Source organism: Poromitra crassiceps (genome assembly GCF_964638095.1).
Source record: "Poromitra crassiceps genome assembly, chromosome: 6".
Taxonomy (NCBI): domain Eukaryota; kingdom Metazoa; phylum Chordata; class Actinopteri; order Beryciformes; family Melamphaidae; genus Poromitra; species Poromitra crassiceps.
In genome coordinates this window covers 1,630,044-1,655,954 of record NC_139627.1, presented here as the reverse complement: position 1 = coordinate 1,655,954, position 25,911 = coordinate 1,630,044, and the positions used below count along the sequence as shown (strand labels likewise).

The following is a 25,911-nucleotide window of genomic DNA, read 5'->3' as shown; positions in this document are numbered from 1 at the left end:
CTTTTGCGATTCTGGTCTTATTTATGCTGCGTGTTTCAAAGTGTGTTGCACCCATAATCTATTATGCAAATTTGCAATCCCGCACCGCCAGCAACCAGCGCGAAAACGAAAGCGTTTTCGCCAATCCATTTTACAGTATGAAAATGGTTTCCTCGCGCGTTCCCCTGCAGTTTTGGCTCTGCTTTTTCTAGTCTGGAGAGCACTGTCGCCACTTAGTGGGTCGGTGGAATGGGTTGTACACGTTCGGTGGCTCCCATATTTATATAGAAGATGTAAAAGGGTTAGATGCACATCCCACCGTCAAAAAAAAAAAAATCTTTTTTTTTACGTATTAACACGTCATTGGCAGTCAACCGTTGGATTTTTTTTGACGTATTAACACGTCATTGGCAGTGAACGTGTTAATATGATCGATAATCAATAATTGATCGTTAATTTTCACCAATTATCGATTTTGGAAAATTTTCAAAATGAACATCCCTACTACACACACACGCGCGCTGAAGCATTTAATAGTGTTAGCCCCTAATAATAATAGGCTATGTATGTTGCTAAGTAAGATTAATACCCATTTTATATTTTTCCATTGCAAAACCGTTTTCTCTGCAACCAACGTTACTGCTTTACTAACTTTTGCTTTACTTGTAACAGAATAAAAACTAACTAGTTTTATTTCCATGGAGTTTATATCAATGTGTGCCTCTCACCTTGAGCGCTAATCCAGTCAAATGAATACATGAATAATTCACTCGTAATTGATATGTATTTGCCCGAGGAAAACATACTCTGGTCAAAACATGGCTACCAATAAGATGAAGCAGCAGCAGAGAAGTGGACCTGCAGTATTATGTTTAGCTTGTTCCAATAGACACATAATGAAGGATAATGTCACTTTCTCTTTTAGAATGAGATGTGGTCCTCTTCAGTGCCACTGCTAATGCAAAGGGAATGCTTGAAAGTGAAGCTCAGGTTACAAACTGCCACCTCAAGTTTAAAGGTCCTTACACATCGGGAGCGTTTTTTTCGTGCGATTAATTCGCACGTCAATAATATTTTCCGAACCTATATCAGTCAATGCAACCGTGCATACCAACGGCGAAGTTTCGCCGAGCGTTATTGCAGTGTTTATTTTTTCGAACCACGGTCGATTTTTCAGAAATTCGCTTCCGACCTGTACACATCTGTGGCTGTGATTGACAGGTGGGTCAAAACTCGCATCGCAATTTCGTGCCGTATATTCGCATCGCTCTTGATGTGTAAGGACCTTAACTCATTGAGTGCCAATGACGACAATCGTCGTCAATTCGATTAGTGACGTAGAGTGCCAATGACGACGATTGTCGTCAATTGCGTTTTTTGACGGTGGGACGTGGATCAAAGCCTATTACATCTCCTATAAAAATATGGGAGCTATTGAAGGTGTATAACCTATTTTACAGACCCATTAGGTGGCCACAGTGCTCTCCAGATTAGAGAAAGGTCCGGAAAACAGCAGGAAAAAGCCCCGTGATGAAAGAGAAACCGCTCATGCTGCAGCCAGAGCCATATAGATGGCTCTGGCTGCAGCTGACGTTGGCTGCGAACAGCAGTCAATCCGCGCCCACAACTGAGCCCCTCTGCCTCTGTCTGTCTGTCTGCATAGTTTCTCCACACGATTAGCTAACATTCTAACATTCTCAGCAGTCCGGTTTGGCTTTTCCGTGTCGCACTGGGAGCCGGCGCACAAAAACGGAGCGCTCCGAAAATAGACTGGGTGCGTGAGGCTGTGTGTCAGTATGGGGAGGAGTTTGCAGCTGAGGGGGGGAGAGGGGGGTGGGGCACGCAGGGCACCACACCACGTCACTACATGAGAAAATATTAGCTTCAGACTCAGTGAATGTGCTTGAAATGCTTCATTTCACAAAAGGCGGAATATCTCAGGTTCTAATTTGAAACGTCTCTTTTTGCTCAAAACAACCTATTTTCTCCGGCTCATAACTAAAGAACGGAAAATGGTATCAATAAACTTTTTTTTTGCAAATGATAGAAGAGAGTCTCATCGTTCTTTGTGCGTGTTCGGTGTTTACATAGTAATATCACACAATATTCTGTGGGCCTCGAGAAATCACTGAAAACGCTCTGAAACTCTGGCACTGGGAGCGTCCGTTCTCCAAAAGTGGCTGGCACTCAATGAGTTATGAGCTGCACATCAATTGTTATCAATGTGAGCGGAGCTGTATCTCTTTTTTAACTAGCAGTGTCAAACTAGCTTGGAGGCACCACTAGTTGTGACTGCTACTGTTGCCATTTGACCACTGAAAACTTGTTTGAGGCATGGCACTCTTTTGATTAAAGTTGAAATAGCTTTTTTATATTACAGCACTCAGCACTTCTGAGCACCAAAAACCCATCAGCACCGTCCGAAACTCGCAAAAGCACATATTCCCTATTGGAAATGAGGGCAAAAAGCACCCAGAGCTGTAAAGAGCGCCACCCGGTGATAGTGACTTTCTCAGGCAACACATGTATGATGGTGGGTGAGTGAATATCTGTGCATGTCCATTACTTTTCTCTCAGTTTCTGCAGCTCCTTCCTCATGTCGGCATCCTCAAACTCGGAGTCATTGTCGCTGCTCATGTAGGATGAGTGGGCGTGTCCTGCAGGAGGCGAGGAGGCGTGGCCATTCATTGCCACGGGCTGGCGGCTCGGTGAATCAGACACACTGCTGCTGCGGCCCGAGCGCCGCAGGAAGGCCACCGCCCTCTTCATGAGGTCACTTCCGCTGTGCTCAGAGAGGGCATGAGATGGGGGCGGGGCGTGGGCAGGGGGAGGGGCCACGCTGCTGCTGTCCTCATCTGCAGAGTCAGAGTAGAGGTGGGCAGAGTGGTGATGGTGGGTAGGGGTGTCAATGGTGTGGGCCCGGGGGATACAGGATGGGGTAACATCAGGGCCGGCGCTAGAGGTGGCCTGGTAGAAGTTTGGTGGGGCAGAGTAACGGCTACTGAGCGGCTTGAGGGTTTCTACAGACTCATCATCAGCTGCAGCTGTCACAGAGAACCTGCCCACAGCCTCACAGTCCTGCTCTCTCCTGCCTGGTCCCTGCGCCTGGGTGTGAGACCCTCCAGAACCACTGGAGGGCGCCGGGGAACTGCAGCTGCTGTGCCTTTTCTTGCTTTTCTCCAAATGACAAATGACATCCGGGGCAGTGGGAATGATCTGGGAAGGAAGTGAAGACTACATTCATAACAAAATTACAGTGCATAAACAACTAATGCAATCTAGTTCAGCAAGAAACAGGACACAAACAATGACATATGGTATGACTTACAGTATGTCATGTAATTTAATTTGGTCAAATGTAGTTTTTATTGAACTGATTTAAGTGTTTGATTTATTATACAGTCAATGGGTTTTTTTTTGAGTGAGGACTCTTACTTGAAAACGGCTTTTGGGGCTATGTGAACCGGAGCTGGCAGCCAAATCTCTTCTGTTCAGTACTCCATTAGCGGCTAGAGGGACAGGAAGGAGAAATTGTCATACAATTCTCAAACCATCATGCAGTAGTAATGTTATGTGAACATGAATGTAATATGATGTACAGTAACAAACCATCATGCAGTAGTAATGTTATGTGAACATGAATGTAATATGATGTACAGTAACAAACCATCATGCAGTAGTAATGTTATGTGAACATGAATGTAATATGATGTACAGTAACAAACCATCATGCAGTAGTTATGTTATGTGAACATGAATGTAATATGATGTACAGTAACAAACCATCATGCAGTAGTAATGTTATGTGAACATGAATGTAATATGATGTACAGTAACAAACCATCATGCAGTAGTAATGTTATGTGAACATGAATGTAATATGATGTACAGTAACAAACCATCATGCAGTAGTAATGTTATGTGAACATGAATGTAACATGATGTACAGTAACAAACCATCATGCAGTAGTAATGTTATGTGAACATGAATGTAATATGATGTACAGTAACAAACCATCATGCAGTAGTGATGTTATGTGAACATGAATGTAATATGATGTACAGTAACAAACCATCATGCAGTAGTGATGTTATGTGAGAACATGAATGTAATATGATGTACAGTAACAAACCATCATGCAGTAGTAATGTTATGTGAACATGAATGTAATATGATGTACAGTAACAAACCATCATGCAGTAGTGATGTTATGAGAACATGAATGTAATATGATGTACAGTAACAAACCATCATGCAGTAGTAATGTTATGTGAACATGAATGTAATATGATGTACAGTAACAAACCATCATGCAGTAGTAATGTTATGTGAACATGAATGTAATATGTACAGTAACAAACCATCATGCAGTAGTAATGTTATGTGAACATGAATGTAATATGATGTACAGTAACAAACCATCATGCAGTAGTGATGTTATGTGAACATGAATGTAATATGTACAGTAACAAACCATCATGCAGTAGTAATGTTATGTGAACATGAATGTAATATGATGTACAGTAACAAACCATCATGCAGTAGTAATGTTATGTGAACATGAATGTAATATGATGTACAGTAACAAACCATCATGCAGTAGTGATGTTATGTGAACATGAATGTAATATGATGTACAGTAACAAACCATCATGCAGTAGTAATGTTATGTGAACATGAATGTAATATGATGTACAGTAACAAACCATCATGCAGTAGTAATGTTATGTGAACATGAATGTAATATGATGTACAGTAACAAACCATCATGCAGTAGTAATGTTATGTGAACATGAATGTAATATGATGTACAGTAACAAACCATCATGCAGTAGTAATGTTATGTGAACATGAATGTAATATGATGTACAGTAACAAACCATCATGCAGTAGTAATGTTATGTGAACATGAATGTAATATGATGTACAGTAACAAACCATCATGCAGTAGTAATGTTATGTGAACATGAATGTAATATGATGTACAGTAACAAACCATCATGCAGTAGTAATGTTATGTGAACATGAATGTAATATGATGTACAGTAACAAACCATCATGCAGTAGTAATGTTATGTGAACATGAATGTAATATGATGTACAGTAGCAAACCATCATGCAGTAGTAATGTTATGTGAACATGAATGTAATATGATGTACAGTAACAAACCATCATGCAGTAGTAATGTTATGTGAACATGAATGTAATATGATGTACAGTAACAAACCATCATGCAGTAGTGATGTTATGTGAACATGAATGTAATATGATGTACAGTAACAAACCATCATGCAGTAGTAATGTTATGTGAACATGAATGTAATATGATGTACAGTAACAAACCATCATGCAGTAGTAATGTTATGTGAACATGAATGTAATATGATGTACAGTAACAAACCATCATGCAGTAGTAATGTTATGTGAACATGAATGTAATATGATGTACAGTAACAAACCATCATGCAGTAGTAATGGTATGTGAACATGAATGTAATATGATGTACAGTAACAAACCATCATGCAGTAGTAATGTTATGTGAACATGAATGTAATATGATGTACAGTAACAAACCATCATGCAGTAGTAATGTTATGTGAACATGAATGTAATATGATGTACAGTAACAAACCATCATGCAGTAGTAATGTTATGTGAACATGAATGTAATATGATGTACAGTAACAAACCATCATGCAGTAGTGATGTTATGTGAACATGAATGTAATATGATGTACAGTAACAAACCATCATGCAGTAGTAATGTTATGTGAACATGAATGTAATATGATGTACAGTAACAAACCATCATGCAGTAGTTATGTTATGTGAACATGAATGTAATATGATGTACAGTAACAAACCATCATGCAGTAGTAATGTTATGTGAACATGAATGTAATATGATGTACAGTAACAAACCATCATGCAGTAGTAATGTTATGTGAACATGAATGTAATATGATGTACAGTAACAAACCATCATGCAGTAGTAATGTTATGTGAACATGAATGTAATATGATGTACAGTAGCAAACCATCATGCAGTAGTAATGTTATGTGAGAACATGAATGTAATATGATGTACAGTAACAAACCATCATGCAGTAGTAATGTTATGTGAGAACATGAATGTAATATGATGTACAGTAGCAAACCATCATGCAGTAGTAATGTTATGTGAACATGAATGTAATATGATGTACAGTAACAAACCATCATGCAGTAGTAATGTTATGTGAACATGAATGTAATATGATGTACAGTAACAAACCATCATGCAGTAGTAATGTTATGTGAACATGAATGTAATATGATGTACAGTAACAAACCATCATGCAGTAGTAATGTTATGTGAACATGAATGTAATATGATGTACAGTAACAAACCATCATGCAGTAGTAATGTTATGTGAACATGAATGTAATATGATGTACAGTAACAAACCATCATGCAGTAGTGATGTTATGTGAACATGAATGTAATATGATGTACAGTAACAAACCATCATGCAGTAGTGATGTTATGTGAACATGAATGTAATATGATGTACAGTAACAAACCATCATGCAGTAGTAATGTTATGTGAACATGAATGTAATATGATGTACAGTAACAAACCATCATGCAGTAGTAATGTTATGTGAACATGAATGTAATATGATGTACAGTAACAAACCATCATGCAGTAGTAATGTTATGTGAACATGAATGTAATATGATGTACAGTAACAAACCATCATGCAGTAGTAATGTTATGTGAACATGAATGTAATATGATGTACAGTAACAAACCATCATGCAGTAGTAATGTTATGTGAACATGAATGTAATATGATGTACAGTAACAAACCATCATGCAGTAGTAATGTTATGTGAACATGAATGTAATATGATGTACAGTAACAAACCATCATGCAGTAGTGATGTTATGTGAACATGAATGTAATATGATGTACAGTAACAAACCATCATGCAGTAGTAATGTTATGTGAACATGAATGTAATATGATGTACAGTAACAAACCATCATGCAGTAGTAATGTTATGTGAACATGAATGTAATATGATGTACAGTAACAAACCATCATGCAGTAGTAATGTTATGTGAACATGAATGTAATATGATGTACAGTAACAAACCATCATGCAGTAGTGATGTTATGTGAACATGAATGTAATATGATGTACAGTAACAAACCATCATGCAGTAGTAATGTTATGTGAACATGAATGTAATATGATGTACAGTAACAAACCATCATGCAGTAGTAATGTTATGTGAACATGAATGTAATATGATGTACAGTAACAAACCATCATGCAGTAGTAATGTTATGTGAACATGAATGTAATATGATGTACAGTAACAAACCATCATGCAGTAGTGATGTTATGTGAACATGAATGTAATATGATGTACAGTAACAAACCATCATGCAGTAGTAATGTTATGTGAACATGAATGTAATATGATGTACAGTAACAAACCATCATGCAGTAGTGATGTTATGTGAACATGAATGTAATATGATGTACAGTAACAAACCATCATGCAGTAGTAATGTTATGTGAACATGAATGTAATATGATGTACAGTAACAAACCATCATGCAGTAGTAATGTTATGTGAACATGAATGTAATATGATGTACAGTAACAAACCATCATGCAGTAGTAATGTTATGTGAACATGAATGTAATATGATGTACAGTAACAAACCATCATGCAGTAGTGATGTTATGTGAACATGAATGTAATATGATGTACAGTAACAAACCATCATGCAGTAGTAATGTTATGTGAACATGAATGTAATATGATGTACAGTAACAAACCATCATGCAGTAGTAATGTTATGTGAACATGAATGTAATATGATGTACAGTAACAAACCATCATGCAGTAGTGATGTTATGTGAACATGAATGTAATATGATGTACAGTAGCAAACCATCATGCAGTAGTAATGTTATGTGAACATGAATGTAATATGATGTACAGTAACAAACCATCATGCAGTAGTAATGTTATGTGAACATGAATGTAATATGATGTACAGTAACAAACCATCATGCAGTAGTAATGTTATGTGAACATGAATGTAATATGATGTACAGTAACAAACCATCATGCAGTAGTGATGTTATGTGAACATGAATGTAATATGATGTACAGTAACAAACCATCATGCAGTAGTGATGTTATGTGAACATGAATGTAATATGATGTACAGTAACAAACCATCATGCAGTAGTGATGTTATGTGAACATGAATGTAATATGATGTACAGTAACAAACCATCATGCAGTAGTGATGTTATGTGAGAACATGAATGTAATATGATGTACAGTAACAAACCATCATGCAGTAGTGATGTTATGTGAGAACATGAATGTAATATGATGTACAGTAACAAACCATCATGCAGTAGTGATGTTATGTGAACATGAATGTAATATGATGTACAGTAACAAACCATCATGCAGTAGTAATGTTATGTGAGAACATGAATGTAATATGATGTACAGTAACAAACCATCATGCAGTAGTAATGTTATGTGAACATGAATGTAATATGATGTACAGTAACAAACCATCATGCAGTAGTGATGTTATGTGAACATGAATGTAATATGATGTACAGTAGCAAACCATCATGCAGTAGTAATGTTATGTGAACATGAATGTAATATGATGTACAGTAACAAACCATCATGCAGTAGTGATGTTATGTGAGAACATGAATGTAATATGATGTACAGTAACAAACCATCATGCAGTAGTAATGTTATGTGAACATGAATGTAATATGATGTACAGTAACAAACCATCATGCAGTAGTGATGTTATGTGAACATGAATGTAATATGATGTACAGTAACAAACCATCATGCAGTAGTAATGTTATGTGAACATGAATGTAATATGATGTACAGTAACAAACCATCATGCAGTAGTGATGTTATGTGAACATGAATGTAATATGATGTACAGTAACAAACCATCATGCAGTAGTGATGTTATGTGAACATGAATGTAATATGATGTACAGTAGCAAACCATCATGCAGTAGTAATGTTATGTGAACATGAATGTAATATGATGTACAGTAGCAAACCATCATGCAGTAGTAATGTTATGTGAACATGAATGTAATATGATGTACAGTAACAAACCATCATGCAGTAGTGATGTTATGTGAGAACATGAATGTAATATGATGTACAGTAACAAACCATCATGCAGTAGTAATGTTATGTGAACATGAATGTAATATGATGTACAGTAACAAACCATCATGCAGTAGTAATGTTATGTGAACATGAATGTAATATGATGTACAGTAACAAACCATCATGCAGTAGTAATGTTATGTGAACATGAATGTAATATGATGTACAGTAACAAACCATCATGCAGTAGTGATGTTATGTGAACATGAATGTAATATGATGTACAGTAACAAACCATCATGCAGTAGTAATGTTATGTGAACATGAATGTAATATGATGTACAGTAACAAACCATCATGCAGTAGTAATGTTATGTGAACATGAATGTAATATGATGTACAGTAACAAACCATCATGCAGTAGTAATGTTATGTGAACATGAATGTAATATGATGTACAGTAACAAACCATCATGCAGTAGTAATGTTATGTGAACATGAATGTAATATGATGTACAGTAACAAACCATCATGCAGTAGTAATGTTATGTGAACATGAATGTAATATGATGTACAGTAACAAACCATCATGCAGTAGTGATGTTATGTGAGAACATGAATGTAATATGATGTACAGTAACAAACCATCATGCAGTAGTAATGTTATGTGAACATGAATGTAATATGATGTACAGTAACAAACCATCATGCAGTAGTAATGTTATGTGAACATGAATGTAATATGATGTACAGTAACAAACCATCATGCAGTAGTAATGTTATGAGAACATGAATGTAATATGATGTACAGTAACAAACCATCATGCAGTAGTGATGTTATGTGAGAACATGAATGTAATATGATGTACAGTAACAAACCATCATACAGTAGTAATGTTATGTGAACATGAATGTAATATGATGTACAGTAACAAACCATCATGCAGTAGTAATGTTATGTGAACATGAATGTAATATGATGTACAGTAACAAACCATCATGCAGTAGTAATGTTATGTGAACATGAATGTAATATGATGTACAGTAACAAACCATCATGCAGTAGTGATGTTATGTGAACATGAATGTAATATGATGTACAGTAACAAACCATCATGCAGTAGTAATGTTATGTGAACATGAATGTAATATGATGTACAGTAACAAACCATCATGCAGTAGTAATGTTATGTGAACATGAATGTAATATGATGTACAGTAACAAACCATCATGCAGTAGTGATGTTATGTGAACATGAATGTAATATGATGTACAGTAGCAAACCATCATGCAGTAGTAATGTTATGTGAACATGAATGTAATATGATGTACAGTAACAAACCATCATGCAGTAGTGATGTTATGTGAGAACATGAATGTAATATGATGTACAGTAACAAACCATCATGCAGTAGTGATGTTATGTGAACATGAATGTAATATGATGTACAGTAACAAACCATCATGCAGTAGTAATGTTATGTGAGAACATGAATGTAATATGATGTACAGTAACAAACCATCATGCAGTAGTAATGTTATGTGAACATGAATGTAATATGATGTACAGTAACAAACCATCATGCAGTAGTGATGTTATGTGAACATGAATGTAATATGATGTACAGTAGCAAACCATCATGCAGTAGTAATGTTATGTGAACATGAATGTAATATGATGTACAGTAACAAACCATCATGCAGTAGTGATGTTATGTGAGAACATGAATGTAATATGATGTACAGTAACAAACCATCATGCAGTAGTAATGTTATGTGAACATGAATGTAATATGATGTACAGTAGCAAACCATCATGCAGTAGTAATGTTATGTGAACATGAATGTAATATGATGTACAGTAGCAAACCATCATGCAGTAGTAATGTTATGTGAACATGAATGTAATATGATGTACAGTAACAAACCATCATGCAGTAGTGATGTTATGTGAGAACATGAATGTAATATGATGTACAGTAACAAACCATCATGCAGTAGTAATGTTATGTGAACATGAATGTAATATGATGTACAGTAACAAACCATCATGCAGTAGTAATGTTATGTGAACATGAATGTAATATGATGTACAGTAACAAACCATCATGCAGTAGTAATGTTATGTGAACATGAATGTAATATGATGTACAGTAACAAACCATCATGCAGTAGTGATGTTATGTGAACATGAATGTAATATGATGTACAGTAACAAACCATCATGCAGTAGTAATGTTATGTGAACATGAATGTAATATGATGTACAGTAACAAACCATCATGCAGTAGTAATGTTATGTGAACATGAATGTAATATGATGTACAGTAACAAACCATCATGCAGTAGTAATGTTATGTGAACATGAATGTAATATGATGTACAGTAACAAACCATCATGCAGTAGTAATGTTATGTGAACATGAATGTAATATGATGTACAGTAACAAACCATCATGCAGTAGTGATGTTATGTGAGAACATGAATGTAATATGATGTACAGTAACAAACCATCATGCAGTAGTAATGTTATGTGAACATGAATGTAATATGATGTACAGTAACAAACCATCATGCAGTAGTAATGTTATGTGAACATGAATGTAATATGATGTACAGTAACAAACCATCATGCAGTAGTAATGTTATGTGAACATGAATGTAATATGATGTACAGTAACAAACCATCATGCAGTAGTAATGTTATGAGAACATGAATGTAATATGATGTACAGTAACAAACCATCATGCAGTAGTGATGTTATGTGAGAACATGAATGTAATATGATGTACAGTAACAAACCATCATGCAGTAGTAATGTTATGTGAACATGAATGTAATATGATGTACAGTAACAAACCATCATGCAGTAGTAATGTTATGTGAACATGAATGTAATATGATGTACAGTAACAAACCATCATGCAGTAGTAATGTTATGTGAACATGAATGTAATATGATGTACAGTAACAAACCATCATGCAGTAGTGATGTTATGTGAACATGAATGTAATATGATGTACAGTAACAAACCATCATGCAGTAGTAATGTTATGTGAACATGAATGTAATATGATGTACAGTAACAAACCATCATGCAGTAGTAATGTTATGTGAACATGAATGTAATATGATGTACAGTAACAAACCATCATGCAGTAGTAATGTTATGTGAACATGAATGTAATATGATGTACAGTAACAAACCATCATGCAGTAGTAATGTTATGTGAACATGAATGTAATATGATGTACAGTAACAAACCATCATGCAGTAGTAATGTTATGTGTTTTGTTACCTACCTGCCACTGCAGAGTTATTCAGTGTGCCCATACTGTCTGTGCACTCAGGAATCTGAGGGTGAGAGTGGGAGGTGAGAGACTGCCGTCAGCTGAATGTTCTACATGGTAAATCAGATAGTGTGCTCAGGCTAGCCATTATCCTTTCCTGACCTCAGTTCTGTCAGAATGAGTCAGGCCCGATTCTTTTTTCTTTCTTTTGTGTGTGTGTGTGTGTATGTGTGTTGGGGGGGGGGGGGGGGTAGTCAAGTCAAGCCAAGCCAAGTTTCTTTGTATAGCCCTAATTCACAAGCATGTCTCAGGGGGCTTTACAGAGAATGTGTCTAGCTAGGTCTAGCTAAGCACTATCAATAAACAGGATTGAACAACCTTATAGAGAGAGAGGGGGGAGAAGGGAGAGAACAGAACAAATACTGGGGTATACTGGGGCTGGGCGATACCACGATAATCATAAGGATCATTCTCAATACCACTGTATGTATATCACAATATGTTTCATTTAGAAAAATCACATTTAATAATCCAATTATCATCATATATTATAATTACCTGACAATTATTTTGTTTGCATGTGCACACGTGCGCGCACACACACACACACACACACACACACACAGACACACACACACAATAACAAGCTGCCAGAGAGGATGATGGAGCATGTGGCTGACAGCAGTAATTTTGTTAGCCTCCTCGTTCTCCTAAACACAGTATTAGTCTTGCTCATTACAGTCAATCATCAAATCAATAGCACTGCAGGGAAAGATTTAATGATGCTGCTATAAACTTGGATACTGACCAATGTCTGTGCTTAAAGCTCCATCACTCTCTCACACACACACACACACACAGGCACACACACTCAGTGTATCACTCTCTCTCACACACACACACACAGGCACACACTCAGTGTATCACTCTCTCACACACTCAGTGTATCACTCTCTCTCACACACAGGCACACACACTCAGTGTATCACTCTCTCACACACACACACACAGGCACACACTCAGTGTATCACTCTCTCACACACTCAGTGTATCACTCTCTCTCACACACAGGCACACACACTCAGTGTATCACTCTCTCTCACACACACACACACACACACAGGCACACACTCAGTGTATCACTCTCTCACACACTCAGTGTATCACTCTCTCTCACACACAGGCACACACACTCAGTGTATCACTCTCTCTCACACACACAGGCACACACTCAGTGTATCACTCTCTCACACACACAGGCACACACACTCAGTGTATCACTCTCTCACACACACAGGCACACACTCAGTGTATCACTCTCTCACACACACAGGCACACACACTCAGTGTATCACTCTCTCACACACACACAGGCACACACTCAGTGTATCACTCTCTCACACACACACAGGCACACACTCAGTGTATCACTCTCTCACACACACAGGCACACACACTCAGTGTATCACTCTCTCACACACACACAGGCACACACTCAGTGTATCACTCTCTCTCTCTCTCACACACACAGGCACACACTCAGTGTATCACTCTCTCTCACACACAGGCACACACACTCAGTGTATCACTCTCTCTCTCGCTTACACACAGGCACACTCAGTGTATCACTCTCTCTCACACACAGGCACACACTCAGTGTATCACTCTCTCTCACACACAGGCACACACTCAGTGTATCACTCTCTCTCACACACAGGCACACACTCAGTGTATTTGTACCATAGGCTCCCCCTTCTTTGTGAGTGCTCCATTGATGGTCTGGCTGTCTGAGACTGGTGGGGAGCTGAGCCCCTCTGCACTGGAAGCCTGGGGGTCTGAGGCAGTGCTGGAGGGTTGGGAGGGAGCGTGCTCTTGGTACAGCAGGTTTCTCAGCTTCTCATCCAAGGTCTTGATGGTGCGGTCAACAAACTCCACCCTGCGGGGGCCCTCACCGTCTGACTCCCCTGGCCCGGCACCTCCAGGCTGCTGCTGCTGGCTTGAACCCTGGGAGTGCTGGGAGGCCTGATGTGCTGGACTCTGGGGCTGTGAGGTCACTGTCCCAGGCTGCATGGGCGTGGCATAGGGCTGCTGCAGGACCACTGGCTGATGATGGGAGGCGAGCTGAGGGGGTGGGTCTCCAGTAGGACTGGCCTTCTGATTGGGCTGAGTAGTCTGAGAGGAGGCCAAGCCTCCAGCTGCACCGTTGTGACAAGCATTTACATCCAGAGACACAGGTGGCACAATAGCGCAGCACGGGATGTCTGTTACCATAGAGACGGCAGAAATGCACGACTCTTCCACAAGGAGGGAGTTTTGACGGCTGACAGCAGCAGTGGCAGGCGTATGTTTGGCAATACAGGGCTGAGTTTGCAGGACCGGGGGCGGGGCTTTCCCCACGGTCGGCTCCTGAGGTTGCAGGACCGGGGGCGGGGCTTCCTGAGGTTGCACCGAGGTCTGAGCTGCAAGGGGTAGAGAGGAGGAGGGGCTTTTGGAGGATAACGATGCAACTGGGGCAGACACTGCAGCAATGTTGCTGCTGGACCCGACTGACGATGAAGCGGACCTTTCAGATTCTGAGAGAAAAAATAGAGATCAGAGATAATTAGGAGGCTAACAGATAAGCAGCAGATGCCATAAAGAAGACGGGCCGGGTCTTGTGGGTGCCGAGTGTTACATCATCGCCGGTCTTCCCCCATCAGGCTCTGTCAGTCACATTATAAAAGCTGCCCTTCGTTTCTGCCCAGAGCCACTGCTGCAGCGCTGTTACATAACTGACCCCCACAGCTCAACCGCACAGACACAATGTGCACGCACAGCATCATCAGCAAGATAACGAGACACACGTGATTACAGATCTACTGCAGGAGAAAAGATAACGAGACACACGTGATTACAGATCTACTGCAGGAGAAAAGATAACGAGACACACGTGATTACAGATCTACTGCAGGAGAAAAGACACTAAGATAACGAGACACACGTGATTACAGATCTACTGCAGGAGAAAAGATAACGAGACACACGTGATTACAGATCTACTGCAGGAGAAAAGACACTAAGATAACGAGACACACGTGATTACAGATCTACTGCAGGAGAAAGATAACGAGACACACGTGATTACAGATCTACTGCAGGAGAAAAGACACTAAGATAACGAGACACACGTGATTACAGATCTACTGCAGGAGAAAAGATAACGAGACACACGTGATTACAGATCTACTGCAGGAGAAAAGACACTAAGATAACGAGACACACGTGATTACAGATCTACTGCAGGAGAAAGATAACGAGACACACGTGATTACAGATCTACTGCAGGAGAAAAGACACTAAGATAACGAGACACACGTGATTACAGATCTACTGCAGGAGAAAGATAACGAGACACACGTGATTACAGATCTACTGCAGGAGAAAAGACACTAAGATAACGAGACACACGTGATTACAGATCTACTGCAGGAGAAAGATAACGAGACACACGTGATTACAGATCTACTGCAGGAGAAAAGATAACGAGACACACGTGATTACAGATCTACTGCAGGAGAAAAGATAACGAGACACACGTGATTACAGATCTACTGCAGGAGAAAAGATAACGAGACACACGTGATTACAGATCTACTGCAGGAGAAAAGATAACGAGACACACGTGATTACAGATCTACTGCAGGAGAAAAGATAACGAGACACACGTGATTACAGATCTACTGCAGGAGAAAATACACTACCCAATGGTTGGGTTAGTTAGTAAGAGATGAGTCTGCAGACATGGGGGGAACACTGAAGGTACTCTGTACTCATGTGTGCAGCATACCCTTGGCGGTGGAGGGGTGAGATGTTGTCTTCTCCCGGTCCAGCGTGGGTGTCTCAGCCACAGGGCAGATGATGAACCAGCGCTTTCCAGTGTGGAGAACTGTCAAGAACAAAGAGACGGCATCAATCCACATCTACTTTAATATGAATTAATTCAGATGAAGGGTTAAACTAAGAAAGTGGGGTTAAAGGGAATGACCACAGAGTGGTGTAAAAGTGAAAAGAGACAACCAATTTCCACATGGAATTTCACACCACTTGTATTCAGATTGTAATTCAGGTGCGCTTTATCAACATTAATAATAATAATAATAATGCTCGTCCTCCCCCCACATTTGCCTCAAAATATACTAATTCCACTTCCTGAATGTAGACTTGGAGAAAATGTCCATTTACACTTGGCCAACATGCGTCCGCATAGGGGGGTGGTGCAGTGGTAAGCGCTGTCGCCTCACAGCTCAAAGGTCCTGGGTTCAATTCCCACCTGAGACGCTGTGAACACTGAAGGAATGCGTGCCCGTCCGCATGTCCTCAAGTGCCCACCGCCCGGGTGGGGTCATCAAAAGGGCCTTTCTGTGTGGAGTTTGCATGTTCTCTCCGTGCCTCCTGGGGGTTTCCTTCATATAGGAACCCCCTTCACCAAAACATGCAATATCCTGGTTGCTAATGTGGTTCCTCCTCTGGTCGTTAAGGGCGCCTGTTCGGAGGGAGGGGAACTGGTTGGAATAGCGTGAACCTCCCACGTGCTATGTCCTACCGGTGAAGCTTCCCGTGTCAGGTGAAAAGAAGCGGCTGGCTAACTGCCCATGTCTCGGAGGAAGCATGGAGCCAGTTTCGGCTCTCCCCAGATCTTCAGAGGGTGGAGTAGCAACCAGGATAAATAAATTAAATTAGCACTAATGGGGGATAAAAATGGGATATAAAAATCAGGGGGGGAAAAAACACAAAAAAAAAACATGCGTCCGCATTGCTCCGCTAAGCGTCTTGGATGTATTTACACCTGGGTTTTATGTGGATAAGTGCCATCCTATTCTGATTGGATAATTTTAATTATCATTAATGCCTTGCATTGCATTTTAATGCCAGGTGTAAATGGGGTCAGAGAGAAGACAAGAGGAGAATACAAACAGATTGTGAGGCAAACAGTGAAGAGAAAGGAGATAGCAGTGTCTCATGAGAAGTTCTCAGCTCAATGTCTGACCACAACAGGCCTGCCAAGAATGAAAATCTCCGTGTGGGACGTCAGAGGGCATGCTGTCCCATGCTTTTTGGTTTTGCCCTTCACTATCTGGATTGTGGGCCAAAATATTTGACTGGTACTCTAAGGCCTACAAAATAACCCTTCAGTCGGAGGCGGAACTCGCCACCTTCGGCTGCTCCTTCCTAGGGCTGTGCAACAGTCTCTGACTGACACAAGGGACGACTGTCACCAAGAGACTCATTCTGAAGGAATAGAAGTCTCCCTCTCCACCTTCTTTTCAGCTGTGGTTGACGGACATGGTTTCAGTTATACGGATGGAGGTTCCCGAGGACCACTCAAAAGATTTTCAACTATCTGGGACCCGTTTCTGGCCTACTTTGACGAGGTTAAGGGCGATGGGTGACTCGCCCGGCTGATTTCTCATGGACCCCTTGCGTGGGATCCCATGCACAATATCTACTACAACCACATAGCGGTAAGCAAGTCATGCGGCTGGTAGCACCATGTTGTAATATAATATATATATGTATGCCTTTTTTCCCCTGTGTCTGAGTTTGGTCAATTTTGTTTGTGTTTTAAAAGAAATTGAAAAAGAAAATATTGAAAAGAAAAAAAAAAGAATGCAAACCCTACAGGAGTAAAGCTCTGTCTGAGGTTAAGTTTCAACTGGGCGGGGGAGCTAATGCCTTACCATTTTGCTGGTACACCAGCTGAGGGGTGTTGGGTGTAGTGACCTTCAAACCCTGAAGAAAATTGGGGATTATTATACAGAGTTGATGTATGTGTATCAAATGAATGGACAACATTTAAAAAGGGTCCCCAAACAGCCAGAGTCAATTCAGTTAGTCTAAAGTGTGACATCAGCAAGAATGGTATTGTTGGCAGTGTTTGTTGGCAGTATTGCATGCAAAGTCATCTGGAGAGTGCCATCAGGGTGACATATCCAAGATAAAGCTATTCTCTCAGATATTCTCTGTCAACAGTTCCTCTCTCACCTCGGACCCCAGTGTGCCAACTCCTTCACTCTGTTGGGGACTGCCGCCCTGGTCGGTGCTCCTCTCCCCCTCAGTGTCCTCACTCAGCATGTCCTCCGCCTTGTCCACAATGTCCTTCAGCTGCTCAATGAACATCTCTTTCTCCAGGGGCAGGATGAAATCATTCTCCACCTGAGAAAGATAGATGGAGATGAAACAAAAGTTAAATCACATCAACCAATACTGGGGGGGCAACCTGCACCCATGGGCTGTGCCTGGAACTACAACCTGCACCCATGGGCTGTGCCTGGAACTACAACCTGCACCCATGGGCTGTGCCTGGAACTACAGATGCATAACCATGTTTAAAAAAAAAAGAAGTTTAACAATGTAAATGTTAAACAAACACTGATGGACTTTCCAGTTCTATTCTCTTAATGTGGTTTGCTGCCAAGAGAAGACAGGTCTCACTAGGCTTTCAAATCCATAGCCGAGTAAAGTGAAAGCAAGAGAGGAGAGTCAATCATTTTACATCCAAGATAATTAAGAGTACAGAAACAAAATGTCAATAATAATCAATGTGTTACACAATTGTACAAATACTTTACTGTTTACTGCAGCCCAGTTGTCTTTAAAACTTAATCTTGAAAAGGGTACAATACATTGATATGAAAAGCTGTTACATTATGTGGTTTGACAAACAGCAAAATTAGAATTAATGTGAGCAACATGTTGTTTTTGATAGATTTTACCCTTGAATAGTGATGTTTTTATTACTCTACTTCACTTAGATTTGATCCATTGAAGCTTACATTGAAAATCCCAGTATTTGCCTAGGGCTACCCATTTCATACATGAAGAATCGATGTAGAAATTATAGTATGAAGTATTCATCGATCTATAAATATGAACCCCACTATGACTTGGTTGGTTTGGAGGAGAGAAGGAGTGAGAGAGAGAGACGGACAAAGAGATGTTTTGCTGCATTGCAGTGGAGAACAGCAACACAGGGAGCTTCTGAGTTTCAGGGAGTTCTGAGGCATAACATCATTCTCAGGCAGCTCAGAGTAGACTTCTGAATCACTTTTAAATTGAGTCAAGTGCTAATTCAGTCTCCTCTCCACCCATACCATGTAAGTAGCGATCTCTTCCGGTGCATCTCCATCCAGGTCAAACTTGAAAGTGACCATCTTATGGTTGTGGGTTTCCAGTTGACACTCTACCATCTTATCCCCCGTGTTGCACACCTGGCACCAAGAGGGAACATGAGGAATCCAGTTTATGAATATCTTTAAGGGTAAGCTGCAAGAAACTAATGATATCTTTTTTTAAATATCCTGGCTACCCACATTGAGCATGCTGAGCTTGGGCTTGCTGATCTTCTCCTGCCGAGAGCGGGAGCGTGTGGATCTGCGGTGGTGTTTGCGAGCCTTCCCCTCGCCTTTACCTCCATGCGTCCCCTCGTAACCATCACTCATCTCCTTCCCGGAGGTGGCATCTGAGTTGATACTGGTTTTGGAGAGGAAAGATATAGATCAGTATTGCTTTATTCACAAATACCTAAAACCAACTCCATATTTAAGTGGAACACTCTGGTCCCCAAGTGTTTCATTCTGGCCTGTAATTAGTGTCTGAGATCAAAAACTACTAGCAGGTGTGCTTTGTATTTATCAAAAAGTAGCAAGGAACAAATGTGCACAAATGGTAGTGTTCAAAAACTGCCAGTGCATACCCAAATATAGATCGGTGGACTGAGGGAGAGAAACTAGTAAAACAATCTTAATACAAGGATCTGCACAACATCTAAAATGACATCCATTGGGGGATACTGGATCATCTCATCCCAACACACTGGGGCCACGCACGCTAACCAGGAATGTACAGATAGTTTTACATTTTGTGTGGTGTCTATTTGAATTCCACTTAGGGTCGCGACCCTAAACTTGGGAACGACTGTGCTATGGATAAAAGTGTCCACAAAGTGTCAACTTCTCCTAAAAAACATTGCTGCATCTGCCGTCATACACAGCAATACTAATGCTACCTTTACATGTCCAAATCACAAGTATAATCCATAAAAAAATTATTGGTGCAAACAATACAGATTAACTCTGTTCATATTTGTCTATCTGTATTGTTGTTATTTTGTGTGTGCCTCTATGCCCTCTTGGCCAGGTCATTATTGTAAAAGAGAATGTCATTGTTCAGAAGTACCGGTGTGTAAAAAAAGGGACGACAATGCTTAAATGTCAACATTTTCGTTGACAGAGTCCTGATCAGTCGATCTCTGATTTCTATTTGACTGAGATGACCCTAATAATTTCTTAGATCCAGAATCACAGAATAATCACAACACAGCAGCAAGACTTGGCTAAGCAGAGATAAGCTAGTACCTGTCATAGCTCTGTCCTCCTGTTTGTTTCTCTGCAGCTTGATCCTACAGACAGGACAGAATTCAGAAACGAGAGAGAGTATAACATTGTATCAGGTTTTTCAGTTTGGGATATTAGGTTCTGACAGAAACGTGAGAGGAGAGAGTAGGAAAGTGGAGTGATGTGCGAGTGGTAGCATTACAAAGCAAGATGGACAAAGGAGGCAAAGAGGAGCGGGGACTGAAAAAGAACTGAACTTTGTCATGTCTCCATACCTCCAGGTTGGTCTCTGTTGGACCCTGACCTGTGGCCCCTGTGAGAGCACCAGGGTGGTTCTGCTGAGTCAGGTTGGAAGTGACAGGGCCAGCGGGCTGCAGCACTGGAAGCTGGCACGGGTTCTGGTTGTGGTCCAGCTGGGCGGTGGCTGTGCCAGTGTCCGGCACACACTGTACAGGTGCAGAGAAGACTGCAGGCTGGGCGGGCTGAGCAGAGAGGATAGGCTCTGGATGGCTGAGCTGGATCTGCTGTTGAACCTGCTATAGAGATGAGCCGAGTTAGACAAGTTAAGACATCACTCATTTGTTTTACGTTACCTTTCATCACATATTTGTCTGTTATGCTTTTTGTTTATATGAATCCTTAAACCACACTGCTGTATTTTGTATCTATCAAGTATATGTGCAGCTTGAATCTGTGTGTGCCACTTAAATAAAAGACCAATATATTTTCTTCACCTGTATTATGTGATTGAGCTGAATTTCAGTTGTTCTATGATGGCATCATCCAGAGAACAACTGCACACTCAGTAACTGTAAACTAATAAAGCTGTGCAAAACCTTCAGGGTATGTGAGATACAGCACAACTCACAACAGCTGTTTGTGTGTGTGTGTGGGGTGTGTGTGTGTGTGTGTGTGTGTGTGTGTGTGTGAAGTGACCCTTTAAAATAACAAAACAAATGCAATCTAATGTACCAAAGGTTCACCCGGGATATATTAATCCTCCCTCAACACACAATCCAGTTCCAATTCACACCTTCTTAGTAAACATGTACACTGCATCACAGCCATCATATTTACCTGTCTCAGAGGCTGAGTGCTGGAGGTTGTAGGAGGGTGTATGTTCTGGGGCGGGGCAGGGTGTGTGTTCTGGGGAGGGGCAGGGTGTGTGTTCAGGGGAGGGGCAGGGTGTGTGTTCAGGGGCGGGGCAGGGTGTGTGTTCTGGGGAGGGGCAGGGTGTGTGTGTATGGGGTGTGTGTTCTGGGGCGGGGCAGGGTGTGTGTTCAGGGGCGGGGCAGGGTGTGTGTTCAGGGGCGGGGCAGGGTGTGTGTTCTGGGGAGGGGCAGGGTGTGTGTTCTGGGGTGGGACAGGGTGTGTGTGTATGGGGTGTGTGTTCTGGGGAGGGGCAGGGTGTGTGTTCAGGGGCGGGGCAGGGTGTGTGTTCAGGGGCGGGGCAGGGTGTGTGTTCAGGGGCGGGGCAGGGTGTGTGTTCAGGGGCGGAACAGGGTGTGTGTGTATGGGGTGTGTGTTCAGGGGTGGGACAGGGTGTATGTTCAGGGGCGGGGCAGGGTGTGTGTTCAGGGGCGGGGCAGGGTGTGTGTTCTGGGGAGGGGCAGGGTGTGTGTTCAGGGGCGGGGCAGGGTGTGTGTTCAGGGGTGGGGCAGGGTGTATGTTCTGGGGCGGGGCAGGGCGTATGTGTATGGGGTGTGTGGTTAGAGGCTGTGAGTTATAGGCTTCCAGTAGAACACTCTGCTGCAGAGCAATGGGGCACTGGCGCTGTGGGGATGTGGGCCCTACCAGTCCCAACGTAGGTGAGGGTGTAGGTATGAGGGACACCTGGTTAGGTGGAGCTAACACACTTTCTATTTGCAGAGGGGAGAGGGGGGAGACAGATGGGGTTGCAGGGACAGTCTGGCCAGAAGAGAGGAAGATAGGAGCCAGAAAGGAGGAGGCTGAAGTAGGGTAGGGTTGGGGAGCAGAGCAGGAGTGTGCATAGAAGAAGTCACAGTCAGTCATAGCCGCCACCACCTGGACTGTGGGATACTGTGGGGGGGGGCAGGAAGAGAACAGCGTTCAGAAAGTCAAGATGCTCTGAAACTATCAGATGCAAGACGGAGGAGATGGACATGATCAGTGCAAGTGATTTGCAAAAATAGTGAGAGTAAAACAATACCTGGGATGGGTGTGTTGGTGGTGGTGGTTGGTGCTGCTGTTGGGCATGGGCCTGAGCCAATGGCTGTTGAGGGGGTAGTGCCTGGGCTGGTACACTGGGAGCTGATTGGTTGAGATTCTGTTCATGACTCTGTCCATCTTGTCCAAGCTGTGGAATGCTTTGGTCAGCAGTAAGATTCTACAGAAGGAGAAGAAGGGGGACAAGAGAGGGGGAGTTAGTTGGATGATGGCAGGCAGGGACTCCAGATCTGTCTCTGCTTAGAGAACTGCTCTTCCTGCTATTGATCCAGATCAGACTCCAGATCTGTCTCTGCTTAGAGAACTGCTCTTCCTGCTATTGATCCAGATCAGACTCCAGATCTGTCTCTGCTTAGAGAACTGCTCTTCCTGCTATTGATCCAGATCAGACTCCAGATCTGTCTCTGCTTAGAGAACTGCTCTTCCTGCTATTGATCCAGATCAGAATGGCTCACATTCTCCATCCTGTGCCCAAGCCTGGAGGCAGTCAGCATCTGCTGCACAGAGCAGACACACAACAGGCCTAGGGGGCTGCCGGATGTGCAGTGTGTGTGTGTGTGTGTGTGTGTGTGTGTGTGTGTGTGTGTGTGCAGTGTGTGTGTGTGTGTGTGTGTGGGGGGGGGGGGGGGCACTGTTATTGTTTTCATTACTGTTCCCATTATTTCTGTTGGCCAGTATCTGAGGAAACCCCTGTTTATTGGGCTGTTCATTTTGTCATTCGCCTACTGTCCCCAACACAGCTGCTTCTCATTCAGTGCCACAAAAGTAAGCAGCCCAATATGAGTACCGGTAGTACCAAAACCAAAAGCAGCATTTCCATAAATAATGTTTATTTGCCGAAGTTCATTTTTTGACCCTCCAACACATGACTGGGACCCACAGAGTGTTGAGAGGAAAGTAAAGGTAAAGGTAAAGTCCCACTGATTGTCACACAATGTGTGAAATTTGTTCTCCGCATTTGACCCATCCCCTGGGGGAGCGGTGAGCGGCAGCAGTGCGCCGCGCTCGGGAATCACATGGTGATTTAACCCCCCAATTCCAACCCTTTGATGCCGAGTGCCAAGCAGGGAGGCAAATGGGTCCCATTTTTATAGTCTTTGGTATGACTCGGCCGGGGATCGAACTCACAACCTCCCAGTCTCAGGGCGGACACTCAGACCACAAGGCCACTGATTAGGGAGTGCTGCCTGATTCAGGAAAGCTGCGGTGCAGAGATGGGATTGGAACTGATGAGAAATTTCAACAGGGCACAAATGTAAAACTCCAAAGTGGGGCACAGTGTATTAACATTATATATATATAATATATATATATATACCCTTACAGTGTATTAACATTATATATAATATATATATATATACCCTTACAGTGTATTAACATTATATATATAATATATATATATACCCTTATAGTGTATTAACAGTGCAAGGCAGCTGGATTCGCGCAACATCATGAGATCAGATCACACGACAAACAAAACCATTTGGCAGCGACAGGTATGTAGTGTATGTATGGTAACTAGCTAATAGGTTTATCATCAACACCATACACTCACCTGTTGGGCTATGGGTGCAGTGTGACTATTGCGGGCAGCAGCTGGAAGGCTCTGGGGAGTCACCAGGTGGTCAAGTCCTCGGTAGGTCTGCGGCGCAGCAGCAGCAGACTGGGCAGGTAGGTACTGGCTCTGCTGCGGTAGCACATTGAGGGCAGAGGGTGCAGAGCTCTGATAGTCAGCATCACATTGGCCTGCAGCAGGGTAACTCTGCTGAGTGGGTGGAACTTGTACAGCCGAGGTTGCTGTGGGGTTGCTGTGGGGTTGCTGTGAGGTTGCTGTGGGGTAGGACTGAGGTACAGCTGGGGTTGCTGTGGGGTAGGACTGAGGTACAGCTGGGGTTGCTGTGGGGTAGGACTGAGGTACAGCCAAGGTTGCTGTGGGGTAGGACTGAGGTACAGCCAAGGTTGCTGTGGGGTAGGACTGAGGTACAGCTGGGGTTGCTGTGGGGTAGGACTGAGGTACAGCTGGGGTTGCTGTGGGGTAGGACTGAGGTACAGCCGGGGTTGCTGTGGGGTAGGACTGAGGTACAGCCGGGGTTGCTGTGGGGTAGGACTGAGGTACAGCCGGGGTTGCTGTGGGGTAGGACTGAGGTACAGCTGGGGTTGCTGTGGGGTAGGACTGAGGTACAGCTGGGGTTGCTGTGGGGTAGGACTGAGGTACAGCTGGGGTTGCTGTGGGGTAGGACTGAGGTACAGCTGGGGTTGCTGTGGGGTAGGACTGAGGTACAGCTGGGGTTGCTGTGGGGTAGGACTGAGGTACAGCTGGGGATGCTGTGGGGTAGGACTGAGGTACAGCTGGGGTTGCTGTGGGGTAGGACTGAGGTACAGCTGGGGATGCTGTGGGGTAGGACTGAGGTACAGCTGGGGTTGCTGTGGGGTAGGACTGAGGTACAGCTGGGGTTGCTGTGGGGTAGGACTGAGGAGCTGGAGTCTGAACCTGTTGTGGTACATGCTGGCTCTGTTGTGGAACTGGGGTCTGCATGGCTGTGTGCTGTTGTTGTTGTAGTAGTACTGGGACCTGTTGTTGTGGAATAAGAGACTGAAGCGTCTGTGATTGGAGGGTAGGATGTTGTGACATGTGTTGCTGTTGTATGGCTTGCACAGTTTGCTGGAGTTGAGGTTGAATATGGGCCTGCCCAGTTTGTTGTATATTGGACTGAGCAATTTGCTGTAAGGGTTGCTGTTGCTGTTGTTGAATAGGTATCTGGTGGCTGTAATGTGCTGGTGTGGACGAGCTCTGGGCCTGCTGGAGTGCACTGGGGGCCTGGGTAGGGAGAATGTGAGCAGTGGCTTCAGGGTAGCTCAGTGATGGCATGGCGGTTGCTGCAGTCTGTTGCTGAGT

General features: G+C 42.3%; 1 protein-coding gene across 1 annotated transcript in view; it reads right to left on the bottom strand.

Annotated features, from left to right (window-relative positions):
• The window catches only part of LOC310778790 (serine/threonine-protein kinase WNK2), a gene marked incomplete at both ends in the record, with an annotated part of 86,008 nt that overhangs the window by 9,538 nt on the left and 50,559 nt on the right, over positions 1-25,911 (bottom strand). The window contains 15 exons of the mRNA XM_083639236.1: positions 2,546-3,195; positions 3,415-3,488; positions 12,469-12,520; positions 14,197-15,029; positions 16,283-16,381; positions 18,174-18,225; positions 18,478-18,648; positions 19,587-19,703; positions 19,806-19,965; positions 20,850-20,893; positions 21,104-21,361; positions 21,906-21,924; positions 22,999-23,175; positions 24,437-24,448; positions 24,634-25,833. Coding sequence (XP_083495362.1) covers positions 2,546-3,195; positions 3,415-3,488; positions 12,469-12,520; positions 14,197-15,029; positions 16,283-16,381; positions 18,174-18,225; positions 18,478-18,648; positions 19,587-19,703; positions 19,806-19,965; positions 20,850-20,893; positions 21,104-21,361; positions 21,906-21,924; positions 22,999-23,175; positions 24,437-24,448; positions 24,634-25,833 — 3,918 coding nt within the window. The remainder of the gene's footprint in view (positions 1-2,545; positions 3,196-3,414; positions 3,489-12,468; positions 12,521-14,196; positions 15,030-16,282; positions 16,382-18,173; positions 18,226-18,477; positions 18,649-19,586; positions 19,704-19,805; positions 19,966-20,849; positions 20,894-21,103; positions 21,362-21,905; positions 21,925-22,998; positions 23,176-24,436; positions 24,449-24,633; positions 25,834-25,911) is intronic.